Genomic DNA, 19,816 nt, shown 5'->3' with positions numbered 1-19,816 from the left:
TTAATGCCATTAAGCTGTACACTTAAAAATGATTAAAATGGTAAATTTTATATTATGTATATTTTACCACGATAAAAAAAAATTGGTCTCAAGTTTATGGTATCCCTGGAGCGTTTGGCAGAATCAAATAAAATTCTACTTGGAGGAACAATCCTCTTCTCAGAGTGTATTGGTTCCCACAGTAGAGTGGAGAGACAGGGGATGGGGTAGGGTGAATCCTCACTGAAAATAGTTTCATAGTAATAAATTACAAAACACAGGAAAATCACCTACCATGATAGAGAAACAGCAGGATTACCACCCAAGAGAGTGAGATAATGGGACAATCTAAAAGAAAATAAATATCTTAGAGATGAAAGAAGAACTAGAAACCATTAAAACATACTATATACAAAAGAATAGCAGTTTAGATATGGGTAAAGAGAAAATTAGCAAATGAGAAAACAGGTCTGAGGAAACTTCGACAAATGAGGCCCAGAACAAAAAAGAGACGGAAAATATAAAAGTGAGTTTAAGAGGCATGAAAGATGGAATGAGAAGTTTCACTATAAATCTGAAGATGATGTTGGTGGTGCCCTGTGCTAGTCCCTGGACCCACCTGATTTAGAGCAGCGGTGGTGGGTAATTCCAAGCACAGTGCCAACATCCTTTCTCAACCATGTGCCACTATCTCTGTTCTGACCCTGGCTTTCACCAACACTGCAAAAGCCCATTCAGTTTACACGTAAGCACAGGCTGGAAGTTTTAAGGTGCTAACACTTCCAGTAGCAGCCCTCAGTCAATGGAGGATGGGAGTAAGTAAATAAATGTCTCAATTAAATTGTCCTTTGTTGAAACAATTGGGGGTGTATGCTATAAAGTTCTCCAAAGAATCTGCTGCAGGATTGAGTCCCAGTTGGTCACAGTGGTAACTAGTTTAATAATGCAGACTTTTTTGAATTTCCTGCTTCACTCTCCATACCTCACTATTTCTGGTCACTGAGATCACTTCCTGAATAAACCACTTGCACCTAAATCCTTCTCTCAGGCTAAACTAAAGCACAAGGTGGGAATGCAAAAAATGCATTATTTGAAGAGGCAATATTGGAAGGGGTAGTATCTAAGAATTTTCCAGAATTAATGAAAGACAAGTAGCCTTAGATTCAATAAACACAGTCCTAAACAGGATTAAAAAATAAATTTAGGGCTTCCCTGGTGGCGCAGTGGTTGAGAATCTGCCTGCCAATGCAGGGGACACGGGTTCGAGCCCTGGTCTGGGAAGATCCCACATGCCGCGGAGCAACAAAGCCTGTGCACCACAACTACTGAGTCTGTGCTCTAGAGCCCGCGAGCCACAACTACTGAGCCCATGTGCCACAACTACTGAAGCCTGTGTGCCTAGAGCCTGTGCTCTGCAACAAGAGAAGCCACCGCAATGAGAAGCCCACGCACCGCAATGAAGTGTAGCCCCCGCTCGCCGCAACTAGAGAAGGCCCATGCGCAGCAGTGAAGACCCAATGCAGCCAAAAAAAAGAAAAAAACCTTTTGCACGGTGAAGGAAACTATCAACAGTTGAAAAGGTAGCCTACTGAATGGGAGAAGATATTTGCAAATCATATATCTCATAAGGGGTTGATATTCAAAATATACAAAGAAGTCATACAACTCTATAAAAAAAACCCCCAAACAACCCAACTAAAAAATGAGCAGAGTACCTGAATAGACATTTTTCCAAAGAAGACATACAGATGGCTAACAGACACATGGAAAGATGCTCAACATCACTTATCATCAGGGAAATGCAGATCAAAACAACAAGATACCACTTCACACCTGTCAGAATGGCTATCACAAAAAGACAACAAATAACAAGTGTTGACAAGGATGTGGAGAAAAAGGGAACATTTGTGCACTGTTGGTGGGATTGTAAATTGGTATAGTCACTATGGAAAACAGTATGGAGTTTCCTCAAAAAGTTAAAAATATAACTACTGTATGATCTAGTAATCCCACTTCTAGGTATTTACCCACCGAAAACAAAAATATTAATTTGAAAAGATATATGTACTCCAATGTTTATTGCAGCATTATTTATAATAACCAAGATATGGAAGCAACCTCAGTGTCTATTGAGAGATGAATGAATAAAGAAGATGTGGTAGACACACACACACACACACACACACACAAACACACACACACACACACACACACACATATATATATGCACGATGGAGTATTACTCAGCCATAAAAAATGAAACCTGGCCATTTGCAACAACATTAATGGATCCAGAGGATATTATGCTGAGTGAAATAAGTCAGACAGGGCAAATACCACATTATCTCACTAAATGTGGAATCTAAAAAACAAAACAAAGAAACAAAACAAAAAGACTCATAGATACAGAAAATAAACAGGTGGTTGTCAAAAGGGAGGGTAGTGGGGGGGTGTGAAATAGGTGTAGGGGAATAAGAGGTACAAACCTCGAGTTACATAATAAATAAGTCATAGGGATGTTAATATACAGCATAAGGAATATGGCCATTAATACTGTAATACCAGGACTTCCCTGGTGGCGCAGTGGTTAAGAATCCGCCTGCCAATGCAGGAGACACGGGTTTGAGCCCTGGTCTGGGAAGGTCCCACATGCCGTGGAGCAACTGAGCCCGTGCGCCACAACTACTGAGCCCGTACGCCTAGAGCCCATGCTCTGCAATAAGAGAAGCCACTGCAATAAGAAGCCCATACACTGCAATGAAGTGTAGCCCCTGCTCACCGCAACTAGAGAAAATCCGCGCGCAGCAACGAAGACCCAACGCAGCAAAAAAAAAAAAAAAAATTATATATATATATATATGTATATATATATATGTATATACACATAGTAATAACTTTGTATGAGGACAGAGGATTACCAGACTCATTGCGGTGATCATTTCATAATATATGCAAATGTCAAGTCATTATGTAGTACACCAAAAGCCAACATAATACTGCACATCAACTATATATCAATTTAAAAAAATGATAACAATACCTATTTCTTCATCCTTTCACCAAAATCGGTTGTTTTCCTCTTTTAAATGTTTTCCCTGACGCTGTTTCTTACTACACTCCCACTTCTCCATCCCTTTGTGCCATCGACTTCTCTTCCGACACACCAAACACAGACACACTTCAGAGACTCATACTTTGTATTCAAGTCATAAAATCACACAAACATAATCCATATGGTCAGAAGCCATGGAGTGAAAATCACTCAAACAGGCATCCACGGGAATTTGTAAAATCACACACACACGTCTTCACACACAAATGCAATCTTCTTTCCAGTCAAGATAAGACTATTGGTGGGAAAAGTGCTGCAAACTATCTCATTTCCCCGTGTGGGCGTCCCAGATAAGTGGCCTCCCACATCTGGACAATAATACCCCAGCTGACAGCTTCTCTGCAGCCCTCAGCCCGCCCGCCCTGAGAAGTCCCCGTCGTCACGGCTGTGCCTGCGGCTGGGTTGGGCCAGCAGCTCTGAGCAGGTCGGACGGGTGGGCAGCCATGAGGACCTAGGAGCAGGGGTCACAGCCACGATTGCGGCGTGGCTGGGGATGCCCGGGTGCCCAGCATCGCCTGGGAAGGGTGGCAGCCAATCAGAGTAATGAGAGTAACCCCAGGGGCCCACATCATCACCATGGCCTGGAAGCGAGGATGCAAAGTGGCCAAGCTTGAGGGGTGCGTCCAACAGGCGTGTGAACCTTCCTCCGCTCTGCCTACCAGGCACTCTGGGTGGGACGGCCCTGCTGCCAACGTTCCCTCCTTTCCCGGCCCTGTCAGCCTTCACGCTGCAGCTTCTGCAATAGGTTAGCGAGTACCAGGGACTCTGCTTGTCCTAAAGGAAACGAAACACAGTAAGTGCTCACTTCTGTCCTCAAGTACCTCATGGTCTGGAGACGTGTCTCGGATCCCTCTGGCATTATAATTATTTTATAATCCTAGACCATGTCTCCCTGCCCCGTGTTCCTTGCTGCTGTGTCCAACGTTCACGGTCTCGATGCCACCGACCTAGCTGCTCACGAGGCCCGTTTTGAGTCCTTACTGCTATTTGTGAAGTAAAAGCCTGGAGACGGGCACATGGGAGACCAGCAGTGATGGACGAACCTGAGGCCAGAGGAATAAATACACTGCTCCACGTCCCTACATCCAGGGCTCGGAAGGAGAGACTGGAGCCCGAGAGACTCTGCTTGGAAGCCTGGAGATGCTGTCAGGCTGTGCAGAGCGTGAAGGGGGCCCGTCCTGATGATGTCTGTGGTCCCCCCCTTGGGAGGGTGGGGCAGGGCTCCTCACATCTGCTACAGACGAGAAGCTGAAGCCTGCAAAGGTTAAATGACTCGCCCCGGGCGGCACAGCTGGGAGGGGAAGAACCCAGGTCTCTGGACTTGAGGGATGTGGGCCCAGCCACGGGTCATATCCACGGGAGCTTGGCCAGCGCCCTCTCGGTGGAGGAGGCGGGGGCATCCCTTGTGTTCTCCTGGGGCGCAGGCCCCTGTGTGCATCCTTAGGGAGACGGGAGACAGAGCAAGTCACGTTTATGCCCTGCTCGGCCCCCAACGTGAGCCTCCAGGTATAACTTGGTTAAGAAGGGGAAATTAAACATTAAGGGTGGGCTTGAGGGGTTTATGGGCTGGGTGTGTGTGTATAAGCCTAATACTCCCAGCACTAGTTGATGAAACTGCTGGCTTTTTCCTTAGAAATAGTCTGAGCCTTTTGTTCTCCAGTCAGATTGAGACCCCAAACCCTCAGCCTTTTTTACTTGCTGATTTACTGACCATCGGTGTCCTGGCCACAGTAACAGCCGTGTGACGGGGCCCTGAGCTTGGATGTGAGGGCCACAACTTGCACAAGTCCAAGCACAGCCTGTCCGGACTGGGAAGAGTCAAACGCTGGGGTCCAAGGAGGAATTCTATAAAAGAATCTAGGGTTAAATATCAAACAGTGGGAAAGCCAAATGCCAAAATGGGCCAGAAGCAAGAGTGAAGCTTTAATGTGGAGCTGGGATTTGGAGCTGGGTCAAGAAGAGGTTTGGAAGCAGAAGGGAGTGTCAGGGAGAAGGACTGGAGTATTTGGGGGTCATGGTTTTAACGTGTTTTGAGCCGTGGAGCCCGATCTCCCCCCAAAAACGGTTGTTTCAATTTTCACTGCACCCAGCAAGGGGTGACAGTTCCTGTTGACCAGCACTCTTGCCCATACGGTCATTCCCCTACATATGAACGAGTTCCCTTCCAAGAGTGCGTTCGTAAGTCCAATTTGTTTGTAAGCCCCACAAAGTTAGCCTAGGTACCTAACTAACACAATCGGTTATATAGTACTGTACCATAATAGGTTTATAATACTTTTCACACAAAAAATACATTAAAAAAAACACGAAAAATAAACATTTTTAATGTTTAAAAATGTTTTGGGGGGCTTCCCTGGTGGTGCAATGGTTGAGAATCTGCCTGCTAATGCAGGGGACACGGGTTCAAGCCCTGGTCTGGGAAGATCCCACATGCCGCGGAGCAACTAGGCCTGTGAGCCACAACTACTGAGCCTGCGCGTCTGGAGCCTGTGCTCCGCAATGAGAGGCCACGATAGTGAGAGGCCCACGCACCGCGATGAAGAGTGGTCCCTGCTCGCCACAACTAGAGAAAGCCCTCGCACAGAAACGACGACCCAACACAGCCAAAAATAAATAAATAAATTAATTAAAGAAAAAAAGTTTTAATTGTTTAGCTTACAATACAGTACCTTGAAAAGTACCGTAGTACCAGCTACATCACTGCTGCTTTTACGCTTGCTTCCAGACAGCCTGGGTTTGAAATAAAGATACTGTACTACTGTACTCTATACAGTCATGTAAAGTACACAAAAGCACAACCACTTGTAGAGGATGCATGCCACGTGACAATGTACATCAGACACGTGAGCTAACTTACGTGATGACATGCGAGTGCACGTTCGCACCTTTGAAAGCTCGCAACTTGAAGGTTCATATGTAGGGGACTTGCTGTACTTGATATTACAACTAAAAAATGTGATCTCATGAGACTGTGGTCCTGGAGGGTCTTATTGTCGGGCGGAATTTAAATGCCCAGCACGTGGAAGACCCTCAGTAAGCATTAGCAATTCACGGTTATCACCCGGATTGGGGGAAGGGTTTGCAGGCCTGGGAGGGGAGTCTGGAGGCCAAGCCTTAGGTGGCCTGGCCCCGCCATCCCTAAAGGAGGGAGCGAGCCTCTTCCCTGGGGGCAGCCGGACAGATACAGGCCTGCTCTCTAGAACCAGAACCAGAAGGTCCAGATCCTATTCTGGAACCAGCTGTGTGACCTTGGGCAAGTCACTGGCTCTCTCCTTTCTCAATGTTCTTGAGCACAAGATAGAGACAGAAAAACCACATTTCCAATATGTGGAGCTGTTGTCGGGGAGATGAGGTACATTCAATTCAGGTATGGAAAGATAAAAGTCTCACAAAAATGCAGGAAGCTATCGGAGGTATTAAGAGGGAAATGGGCAACAGTGTGAGATCTGGGTGGCACGTGGGATGAGAAATACTGTTCTAGGCCCCTTCTGCTCCCTGACCATCTGCCCTGCATCCAACCTCTAGGAGGGAGGTGCAGGGTTTACCTGGGAGGTGACTCCTGGCCAAGAAGGGACACTCAGAGTCTGCACAAACGTTCGTGAGCATCAACTGGCCTGGTGCTTCCAGAAGGGCATAGGAAGTGAGCAGAAGGGAGAGAGAGGCCCTGGGATGTGTACGGGTGGCATGTTCTCCATCACTGGCACCTCACCCGTGTGGGGTAGCGGAAGGCACGGTGCAGTTCTCCCCTCATGTGTGACAAATGTCCCCTTCTCCATCTAGCGATTCCTGAAGTCAGGAGCTGGCTGAAGTGCCCGGGCACCAGGAATCACTGTGGGTCCTGGTCTGGGGGGAGAGGTTGGAGGCCCGTGATCCAGCAAGAGGGGGGCCCAGAGGCCCCTGGGGGGAGTCATGGAACCCTCATTTGTACACCTGAAGGGGGTGCAGGCGGACTTCTGGGGGCTGAGGGAGCCCAGGGGGGGGCGGACCGCCATCTCACAGAGACGAGACGAAAAGAACATGTTTCCTGAGTGTTTGCTGCCCGCCGGGCATGAAGTACTAATGTATTAGTCTATTTGGTCCTTGCAACACGCTCTGAGGAGTAACAGTTACACTCCCATTTTACAGATGTGGCAACTGGGGTTGCAGGGAACTGCCTCTACTTCAGAGCACATGGCCGTGGGAAGCCCAGCTCCAGGCCCGTCCTCCGGGGGTGACAAGGCGAGCCCCACCTGGCCGGGGCAGAAACCAGCCCTTGCAGTGCTGGACCAGACTGGAAACTGACCCCAGCTGTGAAGCCAGCAGAGCAGTGACACGGCCGGCAGGACACAGCCGTTTCCCTGGGCTCCAGCTCCCCACAGCTCTCTCCATAGCCTCACGCGACACCGGAGGAGGACAGTGGGTGCTGAGCCAGCACCGTGCCGGAGACTTTAATTCCTGAGCTGGATGAATGCCGCGCTGGGCTGGACCGAGACGGCCAACAGGGATGGAAACAAATGGCCTGGGTCGTGGGGACCTGGGAGCAAGCATGGACTTTTATTTCAGGGGACAAGGGGAGACGCCCTCTGCCCTTCTGTGCCTGGCTACGTGGTGGCTCTGTTTGCAGCTGGCCTTGTTCCCAAGTGCAGCTTGGAGGGGGGTGGAAGCTGAGCTGGGAGAGGTGGCCACGTGCCCTGATGGCCGGGGCAGCAGGAACCCCCAGAAAAAGGCCGGGGCCACGCGGATTTGAAGGCTGCGGCTGACAGTCCGCAGAGGCCCAGCCTGTGCCAAAGTAACCAGAGCTCGGGCTGTCCTTTGCCTCCAGGCTCCCTCCCCTCTCCGGTCCCAGGGAGGCCGAGCTGATAGGAGCTGGGTTCTGCCATGAAGTCATCTGTTTTGGTGCCAGGGAAGGGAAGGGCTGGGGGAGCAGGCGGAGGGGCCACAGGGCCCCCGCTCTGTCTGCCTTCCCCAGGCTGACGCCACGGGTTGGAAAGCCTGAGTCTTATCTAGGCAGTGCCCGCCGCGGGGAGGCGATGGTGGGTGGGAATGGGGGCCCTAGGAGGGCAGGGGGCCGGGTGGGAAGGCCTGTGTATTGTCAGCAAACCTGGAAGAGAAAATGAGAGTGTGGTGGAAATGTCAGGGATCGGGGCATTTGTAGGTCTCTGCAAAGTTTGTCTGGCTGATACCGGGAATGATTCAATCGTGATCTGATGTAAGCACTCCTTTGACCATGTGCCACTCTACAGAAGAAGGAAAGAACCTAAAGGACATTCCAAAGTGCCGAGGTCGCGGGGAAGGGGTGGACCAATCCAGCTCTCTGAGAGGGGGAGGGGCGCCCTGGAGAGATGGTGCTGGAAGTTACCTCCTCGCGCCCAAATGAAGCAACAGAGAATGTTGCAGGGCAAGGTAACAAGGATGACAGAAGTGTGAGCCCACTCAGGGCAAGGGCACCCATGGGCGTAAGACCCAACCAACCAAGCATCAAGAAATCAAGACCAGGAGAAGGACCATCTGTGCCCCAGGGACCAGGGCCCAGGCACGGTGAAGGATGTGTCTCTTAGGGGACAGAGAGGCTGGAGACAAGCTCTGGACGGGAGGTGGACAAGAGCAGGCGGAGCCTTGGAAGCGGAAGCAAAGAGCCGCAGAGGAAGACTCACCGTGTCAGCCATTATTCTTGATTAGTGGAGCATGAGGGAAACTGAGTCCAGTGCTGGGCGGGTCTCTTGGACTGGACTGAAGTCCCATCTTGGGATGCTTGTGCAGACAGAGAAAAACGTTGTGCTCTTCCTCAGGCGTGGGATATGATGCGCATGTACTCAGGGAAGGGGTCAGAAACAGAGGGAAGCTGAAAGCCTGGAACCCAGAGCCTCACACCCTCTGATGTGGTCTGAATTCTGTGTCCTCCCCAGATTCACACGTTGAAATCCCAACCCCCACAGGTGATGGTGTTAGAAGGAGTGGCCTTTGGGAGGTGCTTAGTCATGAGGGTGAAGCCCCCAGGAGGGGGGCTAGTGCCCTTACAAGGGACCGCAGAGAGCTCCTTAGCCCCTCTACCATGTGAGGACACAGCAAGAAGGCTGTGAGTTAGGAAGCGGGCTCTCACCAGACACCCAATCTGCTGGCGCCTTGATCTTGAACTTCCAGCCTCTAGAACTGTGAGCAGTGAATTTCTGTTGTTTGTAAGCCACCCAGCCTGCGGTATCTTGTTAGAGCAGCTGGTACGGGCTAAGCTGTCAAGCTGACGCCCTTAGCCCTGGGCTGGGCCTGGGACAGCACAGCCTCATCAGGACACCGGGCAGGGTGGGGCCCCAGGAGCTGGTTCTGAGCTCCCTGTGGACCGCCCACATCCAGAGCTGGCTGCTCTGTGTTAGTACATAGAGCACAGCAGGAGAGGGAACCCATCCCTGATACCCGCCTGAGCCCGCTGCAGAGACAGTTACACACCAGGTGCCCCTGGAGCCGCTGGAGGAGGTGGTACCACCGGTGCCCAAGTGCCAGGCATCCTGCTAAGGTGGGGCTGGTAAGCAGTGGAAGGGCAAGGCCTTAGGTGAGGCTCGGGGCAGGGCGGTGCTCTAAGGTGTGGCCCTGAAGCTGTCTTTACCTTTTTCAGCTGCTCTTGACTAGTTGCAGCTGACGTGCTCTTTAAGTGATACCCAGCCAGCTGGCAGTGACTATTCTCAAATTAGAGCTCCATCATTATTTTGAAACACACCTTCAAAAGTCAGAGCATCATTCTTTTGGAATGTTTCCTATGGATTCAAAAATCCATTCTCATTGTTATAAACTAGTTGAACATTATATGGTGAAATAAAAGGAAGAAGTATACTGAAGTATAAAAATGGATATGAAAAATACATATTCAGAGAACTTCAAAGGTCATATTAAAATTGGAACTATTATATAAGGAAACACTTATGTACCTTGGAAAATGCCTCTTCTCACCTCTTGTGAAACAGAATCTGGGTACAGACCTGACCTGTGCCACTGATTCTTATTCTCCACAAGTAGATACCACGTCTGTTGACTCGTACCATGACACGGTGCCAACCACATGAACTTATGTATGGCCTCTTGAGTGATTATTATTTTCCATTTACATATGAGTAACTGAGGTTCAATGCTTTTCCTAATATCACTCAGCTAGTAGGTGACACTTGGGCCTGAACGCAGGGAGGCTGCATCTGAGTCTATAACACTTCAGTGCTGTTCTCGTCACTGACTCTCCATTACATTTGCTCTGCCTTCCCCTTTTTCCCCCAAATTAGTTTCTTTCCTTTCATATACATTTTAACGTACAATTAAAAAAACTTCATCTCCAATTGATACATCTTATCAATTTATACTTGCTAACGATTTCTATGTCTTAAACAGTCAGAAATTGACTTTCGTTACAAAACTGGAACACTCTCCCCTTCCAATCCCCCTTCCCCTCCCCCCCCCAAAAACCCCCCAAAAACCCCAAAACCAAACAACGTAACAATTTCATTTCTCTGGTTCTTACTGTGTGATGTGAGGTTATATCCAAGGTCACACTCTTCCAGTTTTCTGTCCCACTCTTTCAAAAGTTGTTGAAAGTTGCCTCCTACAGGTGGAAAAGTGGCGAGAGTGGTCGTCTGGGCTCTGCAAAGACCGCCCCCCACGAGGATGGGAGAAGCGCGGACACCTCCTCCGCTCGCCCGAGCGGGAAAAGCAGGTAGGCCGCGCCCCCTGGTGGTGAGAACAGGTTCTACCTGCTCGCCCGGAGAGGGGTGGGCGGGGTCTTCCCGCCCACGGTCACTCTCACCTGCGCAGAGCAAAAGCCCTTGGGGCTTTTCAGCGACTCGAGTCCCTTTTGGACCATCGGATTGCATTTAATTTCGGTCCAATTTCTTTCTAGTCCTACACAAGTTGGCACGTATCAATTTTCCCAAACAGGCACGGTTAAAAAGAATAAAAAAATGTAAATGGTGGCCCATCATTTTGACCAGCTCCTTCCCTAAATGCACGTGGTGTGGAGCAGGGAGCGCGGGACTGCCTCTCAGAAGACCTGGGGCCTTTCCTGGGTTCTGGCCTCACTAGTGGCTTCCCTTCCCCTTCTGGGCCTCTGTTTTCTCACCTGTGGTGATGATTTCTAAGGGCCTTTCCAGACCCAGGCGTCGGTGCGTCTTTCAGACAAGAGGGGTCTGCCTCACCGGCCTGTGCTTGGGTCAGACCCAGCAGGGCAAGAGCCTCACCCCGCTCTGCTGCCGCCCCCAACCCACCGTTAGGACACTAGTGGCTGCGGTCCCTGGCTTAAATTTTCATGTGGGGTCTGACTCTCACTTGCTGTGTGGCTGGGACCGCAGCTTTAACCGGTCTGTGCCCTCGTTTCTGTAAACTGTCATGTCCCGTAAACAGAGCCCTCTGGACAGTGGACAGTATTGCAGAGAAATCACAGCACAGAGGGGGCTCTGCTTCTATTCATCGATTGTGCTTTTGATCGAATGCTGACTCTATGCCCAGTATCGCGCTGACCATGAGGACCTCAAAGGACACGAAGGAGCTGGTTGTTAAGCTGGACGTTGGAGAAGACGTCCGGCGGTGGTCAGCGGGTGCTCCCGGTGGACTCTTGAGTCGTAAGGCTGCAGAGGGAGCAAAACAGAGTCTGCCACCTGGTGGCAGGAAAGAGTACTGCTCCATAAGGGGTGCTCTGTGCAGCTCCCCCCCCCGAACAAGCGGGGCAGAAAGGGAAGAGCTTGCTGGCCACGCGTCTGGTACAGAGAGCAGGAGGAACTGTTCCATAAATGAAGTTGTTTCTGCCTTGGTACGGATTGATTTCCTTCAGCCCCGTGATCTATCGATATTTAGACTTGGTCTGTAGGACAGGTCACGATTATTTATTTAATCATAACGAGATGTGATAAGCAAGTAAGGTACACCCTCCGGGACCTGGTCCAGGGTGACAACTCAGCTGTTCATTGTTTTAAAAAGGAACAATTTAACAGCATTTTGTGGCGCTCATTTTCCCCCCACATCCCCTCTCATCTTCCTGGTATCAGGTTTGCGTGCGTGAACATTACAATACTCCGAGGAATAGGCGACACAGTGGAAGTTAGGAGACCCAAGCTCTTGTCTGGGCTCCGTCATTAACTTAGTGATGCGCTCATGGCTTAGCTATGGTACCAGGGCTGTCGAGCTTGATTTTAAAGCAGATAAAGATCATTTCATTACTGTCGACATATTTGTCAACTCAAATGTTTTAGAAGTCCTACAAATCAATAAAAAAAAGACAAACAGCCCGATAAAAGATTGGCCAAATGTATGAACAGGTGCTTCATAACTGAGGCTCTCCAGGTGGCCAATAAGCATGTGAAAGATGCTCAGCATTATGCTTATTAAAGAAATGAAAATTAAAATAACAAAGAGACATCTTCCAGAAGAGCTCGGGCCAGACCTGGCCTTAGGTGACCCCAGGCCAGCAGAACCTAGGATTTATTAATTACCTTCTTTGCCTCCTCCCAAGATTCTGCTTTACCTAGGAGAGAGTGGGCCAAGAGTAGAAGGAGAAAAAGACAGGGAGAGACAGAGAGACAGAGGGGAGAATCTTCATGCCTGGAGCAAGAAGGTTTTAAGTCAGGCACCCACCCAAGCAGACCTTCACTTACAGGTGTGAAGGGGAAACATCACCTTCTCCCTCAATTCAAGTTTGACAGATTCAGTTATTTTCCGTCTTCCTGTGAAGGACATCGAAAGCAGAAAAAACTAACTTTGGGCTAAAACTAGGCCCTTGCTGCTTTCCAGAATAACTGAAGGCGCTGACCCTGCAGCAGGGCGTTACAGACCTGAGAGGAACTTGAGACCCCCGGGGCCAGTCCAGAAGTGAGCAGCGGTGCAGGAAGCCGCAAGGCTGTGCAGATCCTCTTAGGCTCACCTCTTCCGGGTCCTCAGAATTTGGGGTGAAATTAACCGAGCAAATAGAAGTTCAGGAAGTCGACTTGGCCAGCTCCTCCAGAAGCAATTAGGTTGCTGTAACAAACCCCCCAAGACAACTGCTGGTAACGTCAGAAAGCCAGTTGACGTATTTGCGGTGTGTGTGGAGGTCGTACCCCTCCTAGGAGAACTGCTTGGTGTCAGGAGACCAACCGCGGGTGACAGGCCTCGTGACTACAGGTGGAGAGTGTGAGGAGTGTCAGGACCTTCTCCAGGGACGTTCTGTCAGATCAAATGCACACCTTTCCCCACGCAGGAAGCCATGTTTCTTCCTCTTGCTTGCCCTCCTCCAGGCTCATTGAAGGCCATCAAGATACTGGTTGCACCTGTCAGGGCTCTGGGTGGAGCAGGCCAGGCCTCCGGTGCAGGGGACAGGCAGCCCACCAGATGCAGCCAAGACACCTCAGGTCAAGGTCTTTGTCCTTCTGGGAGTGACATGCGTGACCAGTGGAAAGGCCATTTTCTTCTCCTGTGCTCCATTCCATCCTCGTTTAGCTCCCGGCATGAGCTGAAGTGTGGGACCAGCCTGTGGGGAGAGCCAGCCAGCCAGAAGCTGGAAGTCGCCTGCCCTGGGTATTGGGAAGGGAATTTCTTGGAAGTGGCTCAAACCGTAGAGTCGTCTCCAAGGAAGTGTATGAGCCTAAGCGTTCCTGGCTTACGGCCCTATTCGAGGGGTTCGTTTCTCCTGAAGTCCTGGTTTGTGCTGTTCTAGCCTTTTCTCACCGTCTCTGGAAATTTTAGGGTTAGCCTCCCCTCTTCTGGGCCAGCAGGACTCTCAGAGAGCCCGGGGGCTTTATCTCACGGAGCAGGACGCCGGAAGGGAGAGGGTGCACCCGTGCCCGGGGCTCCAGCTTTGCGGTCTGCTGCTGTGTGGTCTCGGGAACATTTCTCAACTGCTCTGCACGTCCGTTTCTACACCTGCTCCTTAGGCTGTGAAGGATTTTAGAATATCTGGTCACTCGCTTGACCGGCTATTCGTTGAGTAACCTGCTCCAGGTTCGAGAACTGAACTTCGAGACTTCTTTGCACACAACCTTAGAAATCAGGGCCTGGGACTCGTGTGAACATCTGGAGCTCGTAAGCAATCACTTTCTGTGTTTCCCGCTGGTACTGAGTCCAGTCTGAGTTCAGAGGTTTCAGACCCAGAGGCGACCTGAGGTCTGAAATAGTCGTCATTGTCACTTCAACCGGCCTTTTGCAAATTCACACGCCGGGCCTGGTGCTGCTTGTGAAATATGCTGTAATTCAGCTTCTGAGTATCTGGGGGCCGCGGGGGGAGCTTAAGGAACTGCCACCCCTGCCAGCTCCGGGATGGTGCATTGCTGTTCTCCTCAGAGCCACGCCTCGGCTCTGTAAGATGAGCTGCAGTTTGAGAACAGAACTGCTCACATGCCTGAAACAGGAGGGAAGAGGGCAGGGCACAACCTTTAAAAGAATGACATAGCCACAGGACATGACAAAAACTGGTTAGAACTAACTAGATCCAAGATGGCGGAAGATTCGACTCCCAGCGGACCTTGAGCCTCATTCTACGCTCACTGTAATACATCAGCATATGCTAAACGCCACCGCTACCGGTGTCATGACAGTTCCGAGACTAGCCATAAAAGGCCAGAAAGTGGGCGATGACCCAGTTCCTGGAAATCCCTGCCTTTTCCCTTGAAATAGTTGGAATAATCCTCCCACTCATTAGCCTATGAAATTACTCAGCCCATAAAAACTAACTATGCCATATTTTGGGGCCTCTCACCTTCTGAGATGGCCCACACTCTGTCTGTGGAATGTGTTTCTCTCTAAATCAATCCACTTCTTACCTATCACTTTGTCTCTCACTGAATTCTTTCTGCAACGAGACATCAAGAACCTGAGCTTCACTAAGTCCTGAGACCAGGTGTGTGATCTCAACTAAAAGACCGTGGATTCATGACCCAATTTGGATTTTGTCTGGATTTGAGTTCTGGTGCGTGGGTTCAAGTCCCAATCTGAGTTGCACAGTTTCATATCCAAACCAAACCACCAGCATATGCAGGAGGCACTATTGTCCCAACAGGTTGATTCCAAGGTACTTCATGTGTTATGGAGTCAGAACCTCTCTGCTGGTGGCTTGTGGAGAAGAGCTAAGAAGCAGAGGCCGTCTCTGGACCTTGTGGGCAGGATAGCCCACCTGGACCTGGCAGGTGGAGCTCACTGCTGCTCTGCTGTCACTCCGGAGGGGGAAGAGGGTGGGGAACACAGCCCCGGAATGGCCCGGCCCCGTGACACCCTGCCATGCCGCACGCAGTCCTGTCTGCTAGGGTCTCTGGGCGTGTGCCCAGCATGACTGGCCGTCCTTGTGCAGACAGAAGACATGTGATTCCTGCCAAAGGTTGGTCTGGGGCTTCTGCTCTTCGGCTGGAACTCTGAGCACCCAAGGGTAGGGAGCACATCGTCTTGCTCACAGAATGCTTCCTTTTTCAGAGTCTGGCACAATCCCAGTGGTGGTGGATGTAATAAACACCTCAGGGGGATGCTATGACCTGGTTCTGTTGCGCGGAGTTCTGACTCCTGGATTCGACTGCTGGCCAGAGAGAGAACACGAGAAGGATGCCACAGAGGCGCCCCTTGATGCAAAACTGCTCCCCACCTTTCCAGCCTCGCACCCCACTTGCCCACCCCACCAAGGACAATTTCTCCCAGTGTGGTTTTTGGAGCCCCTGAGATACAAAATTGGGAACTGGGTAGTGAAAGAGAAGATGGGAAGCCTCGGGGGGATAAATTAGGAGTCTGGGATTAACAGATACACACTACTATATATGAAATAGATAAACAGCAAGGACCTACTGTATAGCACAGGGAACTATATTCAATATTTTGTAATCTATAATGGAAAAGAAACTGAAAAATTTGTATGTATATGTGTGTGTGTATACATATATACATATATGTATATATATATACACACACACACACATAACTGAATCACATTGCCGTACACCTGAAACTAACACAACATTCTAAATCAACTATACTTCAGTAAAAAAAATACATCCTGTTAGATTCCTCTACTTAGTAATTGAAAGGTGGTACACCTTAATCGTGTAGACACTGGATCAAGACTGTCTGGGTTCAAATCCAGTGCTAACTAACTCTTACTAGTTGTGTGACCCTGGAAAAGTTTCTTCATCTGCAAAATGGGAGAAATAATAGAGTTTTGGGTGAGGATTAAGTGATTGAATACATGTAAACCACTTAAAAGTGGGACTGGCATGTGGTAAGTTATCGTTATTAGGCTCAGTGGATGTCATATCCTTGGGCCTGTGGTCACGTATTGATCAACTGATTCTGAATGGGATATAGGAATTATTGATTGGAGATTGGAGGGCAGAAAGTAGAATAGGAATGCCTTTTGCCACAATGCCCCTTTAGAAAAACACATCTGGAATTTCGCCAGTACATTGGTTAGAATCTGGTGCCCATTTGCTACCCATAGCTCGTTAGCCATCCTTACGCACAGATTGGAGGTCTTGTCCTTTTAGCCATTTGTGTATCCTTTTAATGTGGACCCATGAGGTAGGCTCATGTTTCATAGACCTGAGGGGGAGTATGTCTCTTCAGTTTTAGGCAACAAGACAATACACTGTGACAGTAGGCAACCCATTTCCAACCTACTCTACAGCCGAAGAAACATCTGCCCCCAAGCGCAGTGCAAGTACGAACTTCCACTCCATCATTTCCAAACAAGCCATTCCCTGAAGGGGAAAAGAACACACACACAAGAAAGAAAAAATCAGTCTTCAAGAGGCTGGGGAGATCTTAGGGCTGCCCTCTCTTTCCTGGTGAAGGACTCTACCCTCTCACCTGCTGTTACATTTCGGCGAGGGCCGCTGAGTCCAGCGCTAATCGGAGGAAGTTGAGGGAAACAGGAATTTGGATAGCTGGAAAGTGATCTCTGCATGTGGTGAAATGGGCTCCCCTCTCTTAAGCTTTGGCAGATTTTCAGGATGTAGCGACAGATGAGCAGGGCGGGGGCCGAACACCACTAACCCACCTCTTGCCCCTAGTCTGCTGGTTTATCTGATATTGGTGTCTCCCTGCTGGGCTTACACCAATAGGGCTTTTCAAGTGCTTCAGTCCTTGGAAGATCCTCATTTTCATGATCAGACCTGTACCCATCATCTTACCTGAAGACGATGAGATCACCAAGAGGAAGAGTAACCCAGAGAGACAGAGCCTCATCGTTTAGGAGGGCACAGAGCTGCAACTTCCTGGGAGAGGCTGTCTGGGAGGCTCCTTTATAGTGCTGGGCAAGGCTGGGTGGGGCTGGACGCTGGCCTCATTCTATCTGGAAGGACACCCAGGGGAGACAGGCTTCTTCAGGGTTAGAGGAAAAAGAGTCCCTAGGCCATTCTGTGCTACTTCCTCTTCTACACATCATGGGAGAAGAAGCGACTCAGTCAAGGCAGAACAGGAGCAGAGACTAGGCATCCTCGTGCCAGGCCTGGGCACTTTCCCTGTAACTTCAAGGGTACACTGATGGAAAAATGGCAGGAAAATGTCTGCTTGTTTTTCCGGTCCAACTGAGAACACAGGAGCCCAGAGAGGTGATGTGATAAAATACAGGCTTCATTTCAGGCCAGAAAAGAAGTCGGCAAGAATTTACAGTGTTCCAAGAAGCAAAGGATCTCAAGGTGTCTTGGCCTGACCAAGAGTTAGGTAGGTGTTCAGACATGGTGGAGCAGGGAAAGCCTTCTCTTCGGATGCAGATTTATTCTCCTGTTGGAGGCCCATGCTGCAGGGAATCTTTCCCCCAGAAAAGGTCGCTGAGGGGCTTCATTTTCCAAACGGCTGATATAAAATGTTGGCTGGAATTTGGCAACCTTGAGGGTTCTGAGAAAGATTCTCTTTTTGGAGTGGGTGGGTTAGAACCCTCTCCTGGCCCCTGAAGGAAGGGGAGTTCAGTGCTACAGGAAGAGCCAGTTCAGTGCTACGTTCAGGGTTGGCTGCCCTCTGTCAGGAGTGGAGTAGAACAACGCTTCCCCGGAGCTACAGGGACGTGGATCTGGGGAAGGGTCATTAGGTCTGCCTCCTTGGAGGGATGGTGGGGGACCGAGAGTTGAGAAGACACGAACTTAGGGTTTATTCTTGCCCCTGAGGCAGGCTTGTACCCGCCTGACCCACGACTGTAGGATTCTGAGTCTGTAAAGTGGCAACAGAGCATAATTTTATTGATTACACGCTGTTTTGCAGTAACAGGCTGTTGGATAAATTATTTAGCATCTCTGAGCGTCAGCTTCCTCTTTCTTTTTTTTTTTTTTTTTTTTTTTTACTATTTTTAAAATTGAAGTATGGTTGCTGTACAATATTATGGAAGTTACAGGTGTACAATATAGTGATTCACAAATTTTAAAGGTTATACTCCATTTATAGTTATTATAAAATATTGGCTAGATTCCCTGTGTTGTACAATATCCTTGTAGCTTATTTTATACCTGATAGTTTGTATCTCTTAATTCCCTACCCCTATACTGCCCCTCCCCTCTTCCTTCTTCCCATTGGTAACCACTAGTTTGTTCTGAAAATCTGTGAATTTGCTTCTTTGTTAGATTCACTAGTTTGTTGTACTTTTTTTTAGATTCCACATATAAATGATGTCATACAGTATTTGCCTTCTCTGTCTGACTTATTTCACTTAGCATAATACCCTCCGTGTCCATGTTGCTGCAAATGGCAAAATTTCTTCCTTTTTTATGGCTGAGTAGTATTCCATTGTATGTATATATACACCACATCTTTATCCATTCATCTGTTGATGGACACTTAGGTTGCTTCTTGGCTACTGTAAATAGTGCTACTATGAATATGAACTCTGGTGTGCATGTATCTTTTCAAATTAGTGTTTGTTTGTTTGTTTGTTTTTTTCCCAGATAAGCTTCCTTTTCTCTAAAAGTGCATTGTAAGAGGTTTTTTTGATGATGAAATGAGATAGAGCTTGAAAAATGCATCATGCTCATTCTGGTATAGATTTCCTTCTTCTCCTCTCCTCCTCCTCCTCTTTCTGCTACTCTTCGTACTTATTCTGTATTAAATCCCACCACCAATATAGCTGTGTTTCTTTCTCTTCTGCAGACCCTCTCCAAGAGACTTCTTAGTGAATGCAAAATGTTGCTGGGAAAGTTTTATTCTGGGTTCCAACAATGCGTATGGTTGAGAGCACAGCTGTAGGTTGGAATGGGAGTGGGAGAGAGATGGTGGGCTAGTGGAGTAGAAATATGGAGGTCGGTGCTAGATCAGGGCTGAGCATTCCCTTGCAGTCCCCAGGAAAGGCTCCCAGGAGACCCTGCACTGGGCATATGATTCCCGCCTACGGAGCCCAGGCCATATCCTGACCATCTGCTGCCACAGACATAGCATAGGCTAGTAGTGACACCTTATTCTTTTAGAGGTGGAGGAAACAAGGCTCAGATTGGTGAATGGGCTTGCACAAAGGAAAGAAGCAAGCTGTGGGCTGTCCTGGCATCAAATGTTCAGCTGTCTTAACACTCGGTTTGGAACTCTGTCCTCCATATATTTTAGATTGTTCAATTGTGCATTAGGGAATATGGGAACTATGAACCTAACATTTTCTAAATATTTCTGAGTCCCTCCTACACACAGTTCTGGAAAAGCAGATCTAATATGTGTCTGGGGGTCAGTATGTGTTCAGGACAGACTCTTTCCTTTCCACCCACAGATGTCCTGATTAAACTACCGTCCCGACCGTTGGGCAGGAGTTTCTCCTAAGTGAGCCAAGTGTTCCCACCTTCTGTCCAAGGTCTTGTTGGG

General features: G+C 49.0%; 1 protein-coding gene across 1 annotated transcript; it reads right to left on the bottom strand.

Annotated features, from left to right (window-relative positions):
• Nucleotides 1-16,570: 16,570 nt before the first annotated feature.
• DEFB136 (defensin beta 136) lies at nt 16,571-17,230 on the bottom strand. Its single transcript, XM_028169183.1, has 2 exons — nt 17,176-17,230; nt 16,571-16,743 (listed from the first exon to the last, which is right to left on the bottom strand). Exons 1-2 carry the CDS (start codon nt 17,228-17,230, stop codon nt 16,571-16,573), a joined length of 228 nt encoding a protein of 75 aa, XP_028024984.1.
• Between the last annotated feature and the right edge of the window lie 2,586 nt (nt 17,231-19,816).

The sequence above is a fragment of the Balaenoptera acutorostrata genome, chromosome 6, assembly GCF_949987535.1.
Source record: "Balaenoptera acutorostrata chromosome 6, mBalAcu1.1, whole genome shotgun sequence".
In the NCBI taxonomy this organism is placed as follows: domain Eukaryota; kingdom Metazoa; phylum Chordata; class Mammalia; order Artiodactyla; family Balaenopteridae; genus Balaenoptera; species Balaenoptera acutorostrata.
The sequence above is the reverse complement of the archived record's forward strand: the minus strand, read 5'-3'. Positions and strand labels throughout refer to the sequence as shown.

Excerpts from the sequence above, each read along its gene's own strand:
- DEFB136 (XM_028169183.1), bottom strand. The coding sequence starts at position 17,230 with ATGAGGCTCTGTCTCTCTGGGTTACTCTTCCTCTTGGTGATCTCATCG. Across the intron at positions 16,744-17,175 it reads GGTGATCTCATCGTCTTCAG|GGAATGGCTTGTTTGGAAAT; the intron begins GTAAGATGATGG and ends TTTCCCCTTCAG.